The sequence below is a fragment of the Quercus lobata genome, chromosome 2, assembly GCF_001633185.2.
Source record: "Quercus lobata isolate SW786 chromosome 2, ValleyOak3.0 Primary Assembly, whole genome shotgun sequence".
Lineage (NCBI taxonomy): Eukaryota > Viridiplantae > Streptophyta > Magnoliopsida > Fagales > Fagaceae > Quercus > Quercus lobata.
In genome coordinates this window covers 27,392,308-27,411,455 of record NC_044905.1, presented here as the reverse complement: position 1 = coordinate 27,411,455, position 19,148 = coordinate 27,392,308, and the positions used below count along the sequence as shown (strand labels likewise).

Genomic DNA, 19,148 nt, shown 5'->3' with positions numbered 1-19,148 from the left:
TCATCCTAATTCAATCATTTAACTTTTAACTTTATTTAATTCAACCATCTCACCATTTTTGTTAGAGGATTGATGTTAATTGTCCCAAAGAAATGTTTTATTTTTCTTTGAATTATTTTAAATAAAAAAAATTAAACTAACTAAATAAAAATTAAAAATAGAATTTTTTTTCTCCCATAAAAAAATCAATAAAATAAATAAATAAAATGACAAAGTTTAGCTACAAAATTGGTTGTAGCTTAAAACTATAACATTACTCAATAAAATAAACATTACTACATATTTTGAAAATTTAACCGTTAAATTGTATATTCTTAATACAAATGTCAAATTTTGTATCAATCGGATATTATTTATTATATGATCTATAAGCTTATACTTTATGCATAATTTTAAACTATAAAAACTTGCAATTTAAATAATTTATTAATTGTTTTTCAAAAAATAAAAATAATTTATTGATAACATAGCTATTGATCTTTAATTTTCTAGAAATTTTGAAAGTATGAAGGATATAAGAATAAGAAGTAATCCAATGGTGGATTTTGGATTTGTCAAAATTAAAATTTTGCTAAAAATACACATTTTTATATACAACTAAAAAAAGCTGCAATCCAAATGAGGTTCGAGATTATACCAAAACAATTTGCCAAAAAAATTTCCCAAAAAATCAACTACATACATTCAACCAAATTTCTATCAATCTCTGTACAGAAATATAATTCAACCAAATACACAACCATAAAATCCATCACTTTCTCAAAAAATCAAAACATTTCATGACTTTCTCAGCAACCAAACAACTTCCTAATCACTTGTTGACGCAAGTCCGAGCATAAAACCTGGTTATTAAGCCTGATTCACTAGCACTGGATCAATCAGAAGCACATGAGGTTCAATCACATGAGAAATGGAAATAGAGGTCATAGAAATGAGCTAAACACTCACGAAGAAAACCAGAGATGCTCTTTTGCTTCGGCTTCAGCTTCAAGGTCTCAGTTCAAGGCACAGTGCAACTATTGGATTTGCTCCAGAAGCAACTCTCAATTCAGTTCTGTTCCTCCTTCACATACTCCTCTTGTATGTCTATGAATTCCAACTACCTCTGAAGTGATTTTAGTAGGCTGTTAAGGTCGTCTTCATATGAAATTTGTTCCAAGAAATCACTTTGCAAGTCCAATCTTGTGCACGGAAACAATGGTGGTGGCTCTAAGTTGGTTTTTGTTCCATTAATATCGGTGAAGTTGCCATTATCTGAAAGGGGTTTGAGATTTTTTGAAAGAGATTAGAGATTAGAGAGGGAGAATTTGTTTTTCTTTTCATTTCAAGGTCATTAATAACAAACCAAGGTCAAATATTTTGTATCAAACTCCTAACACCCTGGAGAAAATACATAACTAGATTGTCTCTTCCAAATTTCCCATGCATAACAAAGTCAAAGTTGAAATTTTGTTCCAACCTAAAAATTCATATGCATTTTAAAAAAAAAAATAAAAATTAGGGAATAAGTATTCAATACTCTAGGAGTAATGCTCCACCTCTCCAATTGAGCGGATCTATTCATGGTTCAAATTAAAATTTAAAATGGTTATCCAGGTCCATGTTTATATATTGTTAGATTCAGGAAATCAAATCTTAACCATGAAATGGACTCTCTTACTTGAAATGGAGAGTATTTCCAAGAACCTTGTAGTTCAGTTGATTTTTTTTTTATGTTTTCAACAGAGACTTCCAGAATTCAAATTCCCTCTCTCCCAATTAATGAATTATTAACATAATTTTTAAAATTTTAAAAAAAAATGGAGAGAATCATGTTCCCTCACATACATTTTAGATACTACCGTGAATTGTATTAGTAATACCCACTACTATGTTAGAGAAAACATTATTCTCAGAGTACCAAATAATTACTCCTTAATCATGTTTATACTTTGATTATAGTATCAAATGGTTAGACATTTGTGAAGAACCACAATGAAATCAATTTCAAGTTCTTGGGAATGTCATGGGAAAATTTAAGAGGATTCAAATCAGGACTGGCTGAACCCTAGGCCATTTTGGCAATGGCCTGAAGCCCTTAAAGGGAAAAAGAACCCATATCTTACAGCGTTGCAACAAAAAAGATTAAAGCCCTTCATTTGGCTATATATATATATATATATATATATATATATATATATCAAGCCCCCCCTCTATTAGGCAATAAAACGTATTGTCTATTTATCTGTGTAAAAAATTTTAATCAGTAAATATTATTTTTAAAGAATTAACATTTTCAAATGTTGTGCACTATGTTAATATGTTTTACTTTATTTTTGGCAGTTCAAGTGTAAATTTTCCAATCTCCCAAACACATGGAAGGTGAACAATGCTTTGCCTCTCTAGCAAAATTAATAGTTTTCTAATCAAATTTATTATCCAAGTTCATTACCTGAAATTCAACATTTACAAGAGAGAGACAATGACCATCTCTATAAAAAATGCCAAAAAAAATAAAAAAAAATAGAACACTTTCTCTCTCTCTTGATTTTGAACTCGAATTCTTTTTTTCCCTGGACACCACTCTGGTTGCTGCTCTCCCTTTTATAATCCTATTTAAGATTAACTATGTGATAAGATTAAATGGATTAATCATAATATAAATTGAAAGTTGTTAGTGAACTTGAATACAAAAACTTCATTAGCAATTTTGTATCTTAAAAAACAGAAAAACTAGATTTTAAATAGTAAAAAAAAATATCAATTGAAAAGTGTTAGTGAACTAACTTCATTAGCAATTTTGTATCTTAAAAAACAAGAAAACTAGATTTTAAACAGTAAAAATATGAATATATCAAAAGATAAGTAAATATTGTTTAATTAATATATATTTTATTATAAAAAATTTATTTAAAAAAAAAAAAAAGGACTCAGATAAAGTTACCACTTTAGATCCCAAAATACATTAAGCGGGCCTAATTCTGACCAATATTTATGACAATGAAAATTCCAACCTTGGTAGAGGAGAGATACAATCTCTGCTTCAATCCCATTTTAGAGTATTTTTGGGTAGACATGATTGTGTAATTGTTGAAAATGTTGTTGGGATATTTTAGTCCATGTCAAAAAATTGTACGGGGTAATTTACTAATTTACAAATTCAAGGTATCTGGTAATAGGAGCTTAAAACTAGTAGAAGACGAAGAAATCCGTCACCCAACTCTGAAATCTATCTACCACTACCAGTTCTTATTCGAATACATAAATCTAAAAGTGCCAAAGACGGATAGGATAATCATTTATTTGCTACTTTCTATTTCTTGGTATATATATATGGTAACTACACTATGATCTTTTTTGTACTATCCCCAGCTCCACTGTAGCCAATGGATCACAAGTAAGATGTCCTAACCCCAGGATTAATTTGATACAAAAATCATAATATAGAACATCTTTGCAGCCCAAGAGCTGAAAATAGTCTTCCACCAGTAGGCCAGATGCGGGAGAACCAACCCATTTGATCAGCATCAGCTTCAGCTTCACGTGATTCCTCTGAATTATCTGCATCCGAATCCTCCTTATCAAAATTGTTAGGGTTTTCACCTGTATCATTATCTTCTTTATCTTCGGATCCAGCAACAGCGATTTCCCCTGGTTTCTTGTCAAATAATCCTTTAAATTGTTTCCGAGCCTTCTTCTCAACTTCCTGCATATCAAATGATGACATAAAGTACAGTATAAAGCATTTAAACTCCATCTCAATTTGTAAATAGGAAATTTGACGGTGTTTCAACCCACCTGCTCCTTCTGCTTTAGTTTAAGAAGAGCAGCTGTTGCATCAGCTTCAGATAACTTGTCGACTTTCATCATCTAGTAGCATCCAGAAACAACTTTTATAATAGGGTCCAGAATTTAATGCTCAACTACTAAGGTAAATAATAAGCATTACCATTTTGAAATCAGCCCTTGCTTCCTCAAAATCTCCAGCTGCCATGTAGGCCATTCCACGACGGTAAAGAGCCTTTACATGCGCATGGTTTGCATCTAAAACCTACATCGTTCCATCAGGAAAATATATCAGAAACAAAACTCAAGATAATTAACTTTGGCCTGTGAGAGCAGTTACAAAACTAGTTAAACATATACGACACAACAATTTAACACTTATAAGCATGCAGGGTTTCTTTAAAATTTAGATGGGAGAAATTTCTAATTAATTACAACTCATTAGATACTGTTTCCATTCATTCACCAATCAATTAAATCTACTAAGGTTAATTGTCATGTATAACATTAGAGGGTGATAAAGTGAAAGCCAAGTATTTCTTGTTTGCAGCCCAAGCACTTAATTTTTAACAACTTATATATAATTGTCTGTTAGGAAACGAGAAACCTAACTTGATATCTGTGAGGAGCAAACAACAAAAATAAAATCAAAAGAAAAGATCAAGGCACACACAAGACCAGATTTACGTGGTTCACCCAAAACTTTTCGTTCTTAGAAAGTGTGGTCCCAAGGGGAGGGAGAAAGGAGAGATTCAAATTAGTGACCTCTGCTTCATAAGACGTGATCCCCGACCAATTGTGTGTTTCACCCAAACTAAAGTTACATAGGAGTTGGTACAGTTTTTTATTATGATGGCTTACCAAAATAAGTAATAGTGATCACAGGTATATATACCGCCCTATTCCGCTGTTACTAGGGATTCTAATGCATTCTTAAATACCAGAAATACCCCCCAAAATTGTATGAACATCATTGGGCTGGGGGACCAATATAACCGACACAGTAGATCAAGCTCCACACACATCTTATCACTGTCTTCCCAAAAGGGAGACGAAGAGAGGCAGAAGGACTCTTTTTCTTGCCCCAAACTTATATGCAATGGTTTATTTGTTCAATAAATGGTGTGACTCCTTTATTTATTTATTTTTTTATATATAAGTAATGTAAGAAATTTTATACTCCTTTATTACAATTGCACATGCTAAGCACTGATTTCTTCACAGTTTTCCCCGATAAAACAAACATGCCTACTCACATTTTGAAGTCACTAAACATACCTTATTGCAGGTCTCGATGGACTTTCTGCATTCTCCCAGTTTCAGTTGGCATGCAGCCACATTCAAATGTAATAGATTCTTCAAAAAAATAAAAAAGGACAATTGATCTCAGATACAAAGTTATCCAACTTGAATATAGAGTGCTAAAGTGGTAGAAAATGAGTAAATCAAGAATCAAACAATCGCAGCTCCATTACATCCTAAATGGAAAGAACAAAAAAGAAACTTACTCTTGCATTTACAAACTCCTTCCCTTCGTCATCATCTTGTGGATTGACATGGTTAAATTCCCGAAGTACCTGTATAGCAACTAACATATATGACAACTTGAAAGCACAATTGATATGTTTTAAATATATTAAAGCAGAAATTCTAGTTCTTGATTCAGAGGAATATGTTTAATATTAACAGAATCTACAAATTTTCATAAGTTTGTGAGAAAAATTATTTAAGAACTTTTGTTGATAAAGACATGCAAAATCAACTGTTTCCAAGGCATTAAATGCCAGGACATAGATCCCCTGAAAGCCTTAAATATTCTAGGTCACACAAACCAAATTATCACATAAAAGTTTCTTTGACCACAGAATAAATACTAGCCAAACTGGGCAACAGGATTGCTAGCTATCAACAATTATGGTAACTAAAATGATAATTAAAATAGCTTGTAACCCCTACATATGCACAGGTGCATTGTAATTTTTATTTTTATTTTGAAAGTTTCTTAATGTAATTTTTTAAATTGTCATACAATGAATTCTATTAATGTTTATTACATCTTTCATGACATGGAAAAAAATCATTGGCTTATCAAATTATCTACGAGCTATGAAAAGGATTCTATACTTTTATATTTGCTATATTTAAATTATATACATATTTCCATGTTCTAGGATTCTTTATCATTTCTTTGAATCATCGGGTTTAGACATTACTTTGGTGATTTTTAATCGTTTCAAAAATGTCAACAACATACCCTTTTTGCGATCTCTTTCTATCAAAGAATCATAAAAATGGTTGATTTGATTCCTAAATGATACAATTTTGATTTTACCAATATTCGGGGGTTCCTCAATTTTCTCTCCCCCATAGAGGAAATAAGGTAATTAGATTGCATACTATATTTATATGCATCAAGAACAACCATTTCATCCTACATGCTTATTTTTTATTTTCCAATGGATTTACATCTTTCATTAATGGAAATTTTTTGATGTAGTGAGTACTAGCTCTGGTTGTTCGCTGTTCAAGAATTCTTGTTTAGGCAAATCATATCATTCATACATAAGTTCCATATAATCCCTTGCGTGCAACAGATCTGGGGAGAAAAGTGTTACTAATCCACCACTTTGGTATCTTATTGAACAAAAATGGTGATATTGTTCCTTCATTGATCAAGAATTTCAATTTCTGGGAAGTATCATGATCATCCAATAAGTAATGAAATTTTAGTCATTAAGAAAATCTATTGAAAAGGCATAGTCGGCTATATGGAACATGCTAAATTTTTCATTGAAGTTTATACTTGAGTTCATGATAAGTTTTGGTCTTGAATTTGTATTAGTTTCAAACAGTTGAAAGTAATTTTGAATTGCTTGAAATAGTTTTAAATGGGTTGGAAGTACCTATAAATGGACTTGAAGTAGTCATAAATAGGATAAAAGTAGTTTCAAAATGAGTTAAAGAAGTTTTAATTTGGAGAGATATTTGGCAAAAAATTAAACAGGACTTGAATTCTAATTTGGGGTACTTGGCACCAAATTAGAGTGAATTATCTTAATCCTTTATTATTGAGCTTCCACTTTAATACATTATATAGATTTCAACATGAAAACAACAATTTCATCCCAAAAAGTTGGATGAGACTAATGCAAGTTTCCCTTTTGAAAGATTATGTCTACCAAAAGCATGGAACAGAACGGTCAACCCAACAAAATTACTCACAATATAAGGGGAAGAACATAATACCTTCTCATACTTTGCTTTAGCAAGTTCAAATTTTCCTTCTTTGAATAGCCTGTTCCCCTGACAATGAACAATAGCATCAAAGATCTAACTTGCCTTCATCCTAAAATAAATGCTCGCCAAGTAATATTTAATGGGATTCGTCATCACAGAACAAGGATTAAACATGGGGTTCTATCGAAAACATGGGACTCTATCGATAGACAACTGGGCACACATGTTCAACCATTGAACATATGCAAGTTTGGTGTGATAATGACATAGGACAAAACCAAAACTTGATGCAACAAAATTGAAAATAAAATAAAAATTCACCTAGGAGTCTGCAACACCAAAACGTTGCATATAAATCAAGAAAATAGTAAATTGTCTCCATAAAAGTATAATACCATGCTTATACAAACCACTTAAACTAAACCTAATTCTAGTTAGTAAACCCTAATTCTAATTGACTTGGGAAGTCTCAATTATTAAATTTGCGCTTCACCTATCATTCTCCCATACTTATTAAAAAAAAAGTTTTGAAGTCTTGAATGTTAATGATTATGGCTCTAGATACTTGCTTTAGTTCTGGAATCACCTTTGATAGCACTGAGAAAAAAGAAGGCTTATCTTCCACCAAATCATTGAATTATTCTAGAATTACAAAACAATATGTGGAATAAGCATTGCAACCATTAGAGCCTTATCCTGAACCACAAAAAGCAACATTGTATCTAAGTTTCCACTTCATCCAGCTTTTTATCTTCATGCACCTTAGAGGATTGATCAATAACAAATGCATCAAACTCATATTCCATATGTGCACCCTTGCGGAACTTTCTCCTCATCAAGTAGTGAGAAATCTTCCTTCACTGTGATAAGTGATTTATCTTTCTCTTCCGCAGGCTTTATTATATCTGCTACACATAGTTCAAATATTTCACCTTACTGTTTAGTCTTTAGCACTAAAGTTAAAGCAGCATTTGCTTGTACTTGTACTTCTATTTCAGAAAAAAGTTTTGGTGGCCCAACATTATCATCTCAGTTTATGAAACTTTACCTTCAAGGTTATTGGGCAGCCCTTGGATGGAAGCTATCATTATGTCTAATCGGATATTCTGTTGGCCATACCTTCTAATGTGCTTATCTAACTTTGCAAATATGTTCTAGACAATTTTCACGAGCTTCTCTAGGGTTTGGTCCATGGTAGATTAATCAAAAGTGGCAACTGGTGGTGTGTTTGGGTTCGGCTAGGTCAGGTAAAAGGATTTTTTTTAATGGTTTTGGTTGGACAAATGGATTTAAGTTTTTTTTATTAGGTAAAGCATAACTAGGCTTGACATGGCTTATTTATGTATGAGTCAGATTTAAGGGCTTTTAAGTTTTCTGTTTAAGTGGGTCAGGCCCAGAGTCAAGGTTTTCATATACGTCAAGTCTTTGAAATACAAGGGGTATCCGTGACTTTGGAGGTTTATAACCTAGTGACAACAATTCTTGGACATAGCAATTCAAAACTGGGAAGCACAGGGATGGCATGCAAAGCAATCTGGCGAAGTTTTAACAACAAAGCAATATGCGTGGACCAAGGCTTCCAGGGGAAACTTGGTGGCAATGAATTTCTGATGGGACAGTAATGGACCAGGGGCAACGACCAAGACATGAGATATCTTTGTCACCAATCAATGTTGAGGGGAGGGGGTTCACAACAGGCATTAGGAATCGTGGTTGTACTGGGGCTGATGAAAACAAGTTGACGGATTGAAGGAAGCTTGAGATTGTTAGTTTGGGGTCTTCCAAGATTGGTGATTTTGCTTTTTGGTGGATTGCGCTGTAAGGGATTTGGTGATTGAACAGGTTTCGGCCTGGGCGTGGATTGATGATCAAGCTTGCAGTGATTAGGTCGCGACAGCTAGATGGTGATTGTTTTTGGTTTTGTTGATGGTGGCGGGACGGTTAAGGAAGAAGATAGTTGGTGTCAGATAGGGTGGGTTTATAACAATGAATTTTTCTTTTTCAACTCTAGTTGTGACCCACAGCGATACTTCAAATGGGACAGAATTTTGCTCTGATACCAAATTGTGAAGCAAGACAAAAACAAAACTTTGATGCTACACAAAAATTGAAAAACATAAAACAATAAAAATATATCCTAGGAGTTGGCACCAAGGGTTGGCTGAGGTAAACCCTAAACTGTTGGAAAACTTCCAAGATAATTTTTTTATTAATCAAGCAAACTGTAAACTGACTCCATAGGAGTAGAATACTCTTTTTATATAAACTACCAAAACCAAACCCTAACTCTAGTTGACTTAGGAAGCCCTAATTCTCATTTACTTGGGAAATTTCAATTATTGAATTACAAAAATATCCTTGACTCTAGAAAATTAAGTACAAATAACATAATTAACTAAGACCAAGAACAAAATCCTATTGACCAATAAAAACACAACGGCCAAAAAATTAAATAAAACTTATTTTAATCAATATTTCTTTGTGCTTCCAGCATCAAATAAGAGCTAGATAGCTAGATGCAGAAAAATTACAAGTTAATAACATACTGTGAGTCTTATCTTCTCTGCATCATCCATTATACTTTTGAAGTTCAAACCAGTCCAATCCTGCAATGTGGATTCAAATCATGTAAATGGTTCAATAAAATTGACGCAATATAAGTATTAGATGTTTCATCAATTAACCCAGATAAAGATCCTAAAACACTCATGGTTCAATCAGGAAAGGAACCTCAAAACTCATAGCACCAACCATAATTAGATTATAGGTCCAACTCTCTTAAAGCAACTTAAAAGTGATAATTAACACTCAAAATGCACCTACTTCCAAAGAATTTTAAAGGCAAAAGCACATTTGAAGGCAAAAGCACATTTGAAGACAAAATCTAATAGGAATTTCCTGTCGTGAATAGTTTCTATATATGATGAAAAAGACAACTTAAAATTAGATAGATTCCCCTCTACTATCCGTATTGATTGTAATGTTCCCTAGCCTGTTTTGCTTTTGTTCTTCCTCTTGTGGTAACCAAAAAAAAAAAAAAAATCAGATAGATTCATATTTTGGATATCCAAGATTCCAAATGACCACTCAACAAGTTCACATCCATAAGTAAAAACTAGTCTGATGGTCAACAATAGCACTTCCTCAGCCATCTTAGAATATATGCAACAATGACAACCATTTCAAACAGATTTTGAATCAAGTGCATTTATTTATTTATTTTAAAAGGAAGATATCTCACATTCTTAACAACCCCCCCCCCACCCCCCCAAAAAAAAGAGAGAGGGTATTTTATAGATTACCTTTGGCATCTCAAAACCAAGAAGTTCAATTTCCCATTGAACATGAGCACCTTCAGGAACATTAGCTGGCCTGATCGTGTAGGGAAAAAGTTGGTCATAAAATTTGAAGTGGAAGAAAGAAGAAGACAGACATGATGAATTGAGGATAGAAACAAAAATCACTCTCTCGATTTGCATTACTATAAATACATTTTTTGGCAAAACAGTAACTATCAAAGAAGGCAAACTCGATTTTTGAAAGTAACCTTGGGAACTTGTCGTATGCATAATCAGGTGGACATGTGACAAGAGCTATCTCGCCAGGCAGCATCAAACGAATACACATTTCAAAGCCCTCAGGTACCTGGCATACAAAACTAGATTTTCATTCAATTGAATTGAATTGCAGAAGCAAGGGCTTAGAACAACTTTGTGAAATATGTGTGATGGGGCATTGGTGGTTGGTTGATTGATATGATAATTTGATCATCAATGCTTTGAAAAAGACAATATATATACACACACACATATATTCAATGCAAATAGATTCACCACTTGAAAATAAAAAAAGATAGAATTATCTATACACTCACAAGCCCTTCTCCAGAACTGAACTCCAAAGGCTGATCATTGTTATCAACTCTTGTATCATAGAAGACCCTCCTTTCATCATCAAGAAGCATGCCCTTGTAATGGACACGTAATAGACTGTCATGAAGAGGGCAATCCATCGGAAAGTCACCTAATTGTTTCAAACAATTAAGAAAAGCATCATGTTATGATTCATAAAATAATAAATATGAATAGTGCAGCCATGTATTAGATCATAGAAGAGTACTAGAAAATGAAACATAGAGAGAAAAGGGAAAGAAGCTCAAATGAAAGCAGTAAATGGAACCTAAACTATGTAAAAACAGAAAAATCATATAGATCCCTTAGTAGTACTTATCAGCAAAAAAAAAATGTTACCAACAAATACTAATCCTAAAGGGAAAAGAGAAATTTCTGAAACCCAACCTTTCCCATCACGAATTCGGCGTTTTATTAGGCGCCCATCTCCAAGCATGTCCCGCACCTGTCAATGCATAAGCAAAATCACCTTTTCCATTACAAATCCAGCTAGGTTCTTTTGTCTGATATCTGGGGGTGAACTTGATAAATACTGAATCAAACTACATGGCATGTGATATAGAAATAGAACAGTAAGCTAAATAAATAAAGCATCATAAAATAAGACTTAAGAAAGAACCTAAGAACTTGTTTGGTAATGTTTTCCCAAAAAAAAAAAAACACTGATCTCAGAAATCTGTTTTTTGGAATAAAAACGAAGAACAGTTTTCTAATGTTTTTAAGTCAAAATACAATAGGAAAACAGTGTTCAGAGGACCAAAAACAAAGAGCACGTTTGGAATAATTGTAATTATTGTGTTCAATTCTCCTATCGGTGGACTGCATAACAACTGATTCAATTGAAAGGGAGAATTATGAAACTTAACCTAGAGAATCAATCTACTAAGTGAACTGATTCGACAAATTGTAACACCCTTGCTTCATTATCAATCTTCTGGTAACAAACTGATTTAAGAATTACGGGGACCATTTAAAAAAAGGAATACAACGGATTAAAGGATATGGCGAACTGTTCTGAACAACTGGATACCATCGAAATGATAATGGAGAAGATAGTGAAATGATAAATTGAGCAGAAAAGGGGAAAAAGGAAGGGGGAAAAATCAATTTAAAACTAGATTATGGAGAAAGAGGAGAAGATACTAAAAAATAAATTAAGGAAAATCACTAGGAGTGTAAAAGACTATAAGGTGAAATCAACAGGAGCAGCTTCACCTTTGTTGATTACTTGATTAGGGCAAGAAGATAGGGAAGGAGCATTTTCATATGACCCGTGGTAAATTGCACTGGGCAATCAAGTGAGCAGTTTTCTCAGTGTTTTCAGGTGTTCCCAAACCAACTTTCTCGGAAATATTCAAAAAGATGTTCACTGTTTTCCCCTGATATTGCTTTGCTTTCTGAAATTTGTTTGCAAAGAACATATAAGCCAAACATGTTTTTTAAAGCAGAGAAGAGTTTTTGTTTTTAAAACCAGAACAGTTACCAAACGATGCCTAATATTTCACCAAAAATGGGGATATTTATCATTTAATTTTTCACCTTGAAGCACATGACAAAATATTCTGAACAACTCATTAGATTCAAGAAAAAAGAGAAAAAATTTGTTCCTGTTAAAACATGTGATACACCTTTGCAAGAAAAGACGTCATCTCCAATCCACCAAACTATAAGTGGTTGCAAATTAAAGACTCGTAAGTTCAAGACCTCACTTGTTACAACAAAGATTTAAATACAGATAGATTAAGGAACTCTATGATTTGCAAGGAGGAAGAACCTCAGACCTGAATGAAGTGGACAAGCTCCACCTCAAAGTGTACTTCTTCAAAACTTTCTATCACAGGGATCAATGGGGATTGAGTTAGGTACTGACTGGTGACATATACTACTGCCTTCTCTCCACGTGTCATTGTTCCGATTCCCATCTCAAGACCTTTAGGTACCTAATTTATAAACGAACAATGATGAAAACCATATAGAAAAGGAGCATAAATTACAGGACAGAAAAAAATAGTAGTTTCCTCTAAAGCTATGCCAAATGAAGATAGTTTTCTATTCAGCTAAAAAATTCAATATTTTCATAAGTTTATCTCAACAAATAAGTACAGTATATTGAATTAAAACAGAGATAGAAAATATAAAACTCAGCAAATATTACACACGTCAGAAAATTCTAATAATGCACGTTATTTCACTAAGCAAACTAAGCACACCAAGCAAATTGAAGAAGTAAATTACAAGAGATGTCTTACTCACCTCAGATTTTCCAAAAGTAAAGAAATATGGTTCTCCTTCCATATGTGACAGAATCAATTTGCCATCACCAGTCTTTGCAGAAATCCTGGAAACAATCATACTCAACTAGATACTTCAAGCATTCCAATTGACAGTTTAACAAAAATACAGCAGCGAATACACACACAAATATATATATATATATATATATATATATGAGCAAGAATAAGTTCCTACCAAGCTTTTACTTCATAAGGTTCCCTTGGTGATTCCCAACCCTGCCCTTCATTTATTACCTGTTCATGTAGGAGTCTCTTAACACTATAGTTATTGCATTACTTAAGAAAAAAAAAAGTGATATTGACATCACATTTATTTTTCTGGACAGAAGATTAAAATCATGAATATTACAAAATACACAACACCCACTCACGTGTATTTTTATTTTCATTTGGTGCAAAACATGTATTAAAATAACTAATGAAAAACTTGTTCACCATATTGAATTTTTGTTCCCTCAATTTTACGATCTAACAAGAAAATATTCAAAAATATTATCCTTGACCCAATAATATAGCAGATGAGAATGTCCGCAGGATTCTCCTTTCAGTTCAATATGAGAATAATGAGGCAATGTAACAATTCAGAACAGATACTCATTAGTGAACTAAAAAAGGAAGTTAAAAAACACAAATTTAAAAGCTTTTGCGGGCATCCAACAGAATAGAGACACCTTCTTATGCAGACAAAATAGTGTAGGAGATTAATCATAATGAAATTTTCACCATTTTCATCATTTAAAAGCATATCAGATTCACAATATAACTCCCAAAGGGGTCATTTGGTTGGGGTGATTTGAAGGAGGATGGATAAATGTGAGGGGAAAATAGGGAGGATTTTGGTTTTGAGGGTTGTTTGGTTGGGAAAGGGAAGGGGGGTGATTATGGTAGGGCTCATGTGTTTTCTCCTTGGGCCCACCAAAATTGCATCTCCCCTGATTTGGGGAGAAAATGGGGGGAGGAGAGGGTGTAGATGGGAAATTACCCACCTACTGTGCACCTTTTTTTTTAACCCACTGTATGTTTTTTATTTAACCTCCATGTTTTTTTTTTTTTTCCTTATAAACTATTAATTTTTGTATGCAATATGGGCATGAGAGTAAATTTATACAAACTAAATTTTATATCCTTTATTTTTTTTTTTCTCAACCAAATAAAAGAGTTTTCCATCTCTCCACTTTTTCATCCTCCCAACCAAACACATTAGGGAAAACAAAATCTTTTTTCTATCTCCCACTTTTCCATCACCCCAACCAAACAGAACTTAACATGATAAGAAAATGCTCGTATCAAAATTACAGTAATGCAACAATTCATACAGTTGCCAATACCTTCTTTACAACTCCCAAATCATCACTTACAACCTGAAAATCAACACATTAATGAAAATCATGATTAGATCTAAATTTTAAGAGAAGTTGGATGCAATTTTTTTTTCTTCAAAAGTAGAATACGATGGAAAGACAGAAAATGGAGCTGTGGGGAAATGCTAGTGTGTGTGTGTGTTGTTAGAGAGGTAACACCAGAGGGAATCTTCATGAAAGTTGGATACCATTATTAAACTACTCCTTAGATCTAAAATATCAAAATTAGGTATAATGTTAAATAAAAATATACCAATATTGGATTTCGGATATGAAGGCCCACCAATTGGAGGTCGGTGATCTTGAATAAATTCCAATGAACAGGATTGAAATTGAAAATAATAACCCCATGTAATAATGAAATCAACACGTGTGGTATGCCAGAAGTACAGTTCAAAATGTAATGATTTTAAAGAAGAATAACATGCATCATGCCTATGATAAAGAATTGAAAGTGGACACTCATGCCTTGGCTTTGAAGAAATCTATCATCTCAATCTCAAAATGAAGTTCATCATCCTTCGGAAATTCATGGACAACCGAAACTGGACAATCATCCTCACCATAGTGCACTTGAGGTTTCATCTTGAACTGAAACAACATTACCACCTTGAAGTAAGTTAAATATACAAGAATAATTTTTTGTTTTTAATAAAGTAAAATATACCAGCATAATCAAACCATCAATAAAATTAATTTTCACCCCCAAACAAATTCTGTATTTTTCTTTTATTTTTTTGAATTAAACTTGTCTGTTGTAGAAGGTCCCTTTCCAGGTAACGAACATAAAAGTTGTCAGATATGCCAGCTAAAAATGAAAAATTAATGGATTAAAAAAAGCCACATGCTTTTCTTTAAATATGCAATGTGTAAAAAACATAATGACTAATTTGTTCCATTCTTTGCCATATCTTTTGCCAATTCTTTTGTTATATAAAGAGAGTTCAGGAAACTAAGAAAACATTACCATTGCCACTTCACCCTTTAACATTGTTGGAATTCCTTCTAGCAATCCCACTATCATCTTGCTTTTGCCCAAAACATGTCTTATTGGGGTACCCCTGCCTGTCACGTAGAAGTAAATATTTAATCCAGACAATAACTGTAGCAGAAGGCATTTTAACATTGAAATTAATTTAGTCAAGGCCAAATTATTAAAGTAGGAATTCTCGATATTGTATAGGAGGCCAAGCCCTAAAGCATGGAGCAAAGAACTCAAATGCAAGGGTTAAAGCCATCATTAACAATGTGTTTTGTACACTGATCACAAGAGTATAGAGCAGCCTATGCGAGATGATACAAAAATACCTGATCATGTTGGCATCAGTGGGCATAGGATAAAAAGGCAATAAATTTTGAAAATAAATATACCATATAGCCAGGAAAATAGATAAAAAGTGATTTTCTAGTTTTGCCAGAATGTGCTTAGATGCATGAAATCATACTCACCTCCATTTTCTGATCTAGTAGATTCAACAACAACTCCATCCAATGTTCGAATGGTGCAATGATATATGACCTGCAAAATTTATAAACCAACTTAGATTTTTCTCACTTCACTTCCCAACTATAACCTCCAATAGCCCAAGTTCCCAATGATAATACAGCCACTTGAGTAGTATAAGACATCATTTCAATTGCAAGAATGTTCACTAAACAGGCTTTAAATATATATAAATTAAATCATTCACTGCCACTGAGATTCCCAAATTGAGCATATATATTACTGCCAGTTAAACGGGTCACAAACATTTAAGATTAAAAAAAGCAATCAAGCACAACTAGAGCAAAACAAATGAATACCTGATCACCATCTGAAGGCCTTGAATCACCCCCACCAGGTCTTATCAAAGCTTTCATCAAACTTCCAGGCACAATTTTCTTTCTCCTTTTCATCGCAAATAAAAACAAGTTTAAAATAACATCTCACTCAAAATAATGATGTTAGGATCAAGTTATACATGGTGCAAGTAACTCTTTGCAATGTTACACCAGTCCATAGCTTCTCTATAGGATTAAATATTTTGAAAACCCAACAGTTGGATTTTACATAATTTTGTTGATCTTAATATGTGTATGACAAATTTCGTGCTAATCAGATGCGATTCTTATCCATTCTACAAACTCACGTTTTGTACTTCAAATTTAAACATTTTATAATGAGAAAGTTATTAATTTCTGATCATCTCGATATTTGGCAAGCATGAAAGGTACAATGAGATAATGCAAGTCCAGCAACAGATTTGTCAAAGTACTTCAGTGAAAATATATGGAGTAATGTAACATCGCATAGAATTACACTCATATATATATAAACATAATGTACCTCTTCTCATCCTCAGTAGGTGGTTTCTTGTTCTGTGGTGCAACTTCCTGCTCTGCATCTTCGGCTACTGCCATAGCTAATCACCGTGGCAATCCAATTGATCAGAAACAACACGAAACCCTAAGTGTTCCAGTTGCTTAGAAAGCTAAACAAAAGCCATTTTTCAGTATTATATTAGCAGGTCACAATTTTTCATATAGCAGCATAATAAGCATAATTCAAATGGTTGGTGATTTGGTTGGTTTTCTCGGTAACCAAACAGAAGAAGGGAGAATTTAACAGGAGAGAAAGAATTCAAAATCGGAGATGAGAATTACCCGAAACGAAATTTGGAAAGTTGAAGAAGAAGAAGACAAATCGGGACCGATTGTTGTCGCAAAATCGTAAACTCAAACTATCCAACAGCGTCTGCGTCAGTTTGTTTTATAAAAGGAATAGAAATCATCACCGTTCATTTTAGTGATGGATTCTGGGGCGTATCGATTGACTCTCAGTAGTTAGTTGCCCACCATATTACATCCCCAGTGCCGGGACACGTGGAGAGTCATTACTATTTCATGTCTAACCAAACAAAACTTAGCTACAAAACTAGTTGAATCATAAAGTTACAACTTTATTGAATAAAATAAATATTATTACATATTTTGAAAATCTAATCATTGAATTGTATGTTCTTTACACTTTTAATACACAAGGCAAATTTTGTGTCAATCCGATATTATTTACAATATAATCTATAAGTTTATATTTTATATATAATTTTAAATTACAAAAATTTGCAATTTAAACAATTTATTGATAATATAGCTATTAATCTTTAATTTTCTAAAAATTTTGCAAGTATAAAGAATATAAGAAGAATATGTAATCTAATGGTGAATTTATCAAAATTTACCTTCAACAAAGAGATATTGTGTAAAGTTGTAACCTATGGGTATAACTAATTTTGTAACTAAATTTTATCCAAAGGCAATTATATTGCTCATATTTACTATTTTTTTTTTAAGAATTTCAATCTAGTTAGCTATTTATCATCAGATTAAAATACCAATTAGTTGAGCTATTTATCTAAACCTCAAATCTTTTATTCAGTCATTAGAAATTTTATCAGTTGAGCTAATTAGAACCTACTTATATTTACTATTTTAAACATATAATTCTTTCACTTCTACTATAATATGTAAGGGTAAGATTTAAGTATAGTACTTAGGTGCTGTTACTTAAGTTCCCCCCTTAAGATTCTGTCTTATGACTTTTTTCTCATGAGATAGGAGTATAATTTTTAGTTGAGTGGCCACATGATTGAGTTCTAAGAAGTGAACCTAAGCTACTGTACCTAAGTTTTGTCCAATATGTAAATAATATATAATAAGTGCATGTGCACCATACAATTAAAAATAATTACAATTACACACACATGTATATATATATAAGTTTAAATTATACCTAATGTAAGAATTATACATTTTTTAAGTCATAGATAAGTTTTACTCTCTCTTTTTTTTTTTTTTTTTACTAGTATTATTCATGTGCGATGCACGACTTAATGAAAATTTATATGTAAGCTAATTTTTTTAAAAATGATTAAAACTAAATTACTAAATAAATAGTAATTGTATAGGATAAAAACTGAGCACCAGCTTGGGCTGGCCTTTATCCAATACAATTAATTTGTAAGATGAGGGTCTTTGAACTAACAATTTAAGAAGTTAGATTGTAGACAAGGAATTTCTTTTTGATTACTACACTTCCCTCGGAATATTTTAGGAGGGTTACTGTTAAGCGAAAAATACAAGTTAAGCTTTTATTGAGTACTGCAATAATTTTGCTCTCTCTCTCTCTCTATCTTTTTTCTCCCAAAAAACCAATCCCACAACATGGGGGATCTTCAGGCAAAATACTTGTCTCGTCCTTCTCCTCCCCTCCTTTTAAGATTGTGATAAGTAGGTAACAGGTTGTTGGGGCATTGTTCAGAAAGGTCATTCAGCCATTAATGCGTCATACTTGGTTGGTATAGTGCATTTAATGTAGAGGGGATAGTAACTTCATTAGGAAATTTCTTCCAAACCTTGCTCGAATTAGTTATTGTTACTTTCATCAGTCGTCATCCTAGGCATAGCTTGACAGTTCCTCGTCCTCTTCTTAAGATTCCTAACCTCTTTCCTTCCTCGGCTTCTTCCTTAAATTCACACCTTCCTCGAATTACTAGGGCCCGATTCTTTTATAGGAACGTCTCCATGGGCCCTTTTTGATT

At 32.8% G+C, this 19,148-nt stretch overlaps 1 protein-coding gene across 2 annotated transcripts; it reads right to left on the bottom strand.

The window, feature by feature from the left end:
• Window positions 1–3,101: 3,101 nt before the first annotated feature.
• Window positions 3,102–17,397, bottom strand: LOC115975168 (peptidyl-prolyl cis-trans isomerase PASTICCINO1). Of its 2 annotated transcripts, none has more exons than XM_031095858.1 (21): window positions 17,212–17,397; window positions 16,895–17,039; window positions 16,372–16,456; window positions 16,018–16,087; window positions 15,536–15,633; window positions 15,037–15,159; window positions 14,536–14,568; window positions 13,383–13,441; window positions 13,167–13,251; window positions 12,695–12,853; window positions 11,301–11,358; window positions 10,877–11,025; window positions 10,550–10,647; window positions 10,305–10,374; window positions 9,549–9,608; window positions 7,012–7,068; window positions 5,274–5,342; window positions 5,044–5,121; window positions 3,929–4,030; window positions 3,778–3,849; window positions 3,102–3,685 (listed from the first exon to the last, which is right to left on the bottom strand). In XM_031095858.1, exons 2-21 carry the CDS (start codon window positions 16,966–16,968, stop codon window positions 3,416–3,418), a joined length of 1,869 nt encoding a protein of 622 aa, XP_030951718.1. In that variant the 5' UTR covers window positions 16,969–17,039; window positions 17,212–17,397; the 3' UTR covers window positions 3,102–3,415. The 2 variants fall into 2 exon arrangements, with proteins under 2 accessions (XP_030951718.1, XP_030951719.1); XM_031095859.1 differs by having other exon boundaries at window positions 16,895–16,970.
• Window positions 17,398–19,148: the final 1,751 nt, after the last annotated feature.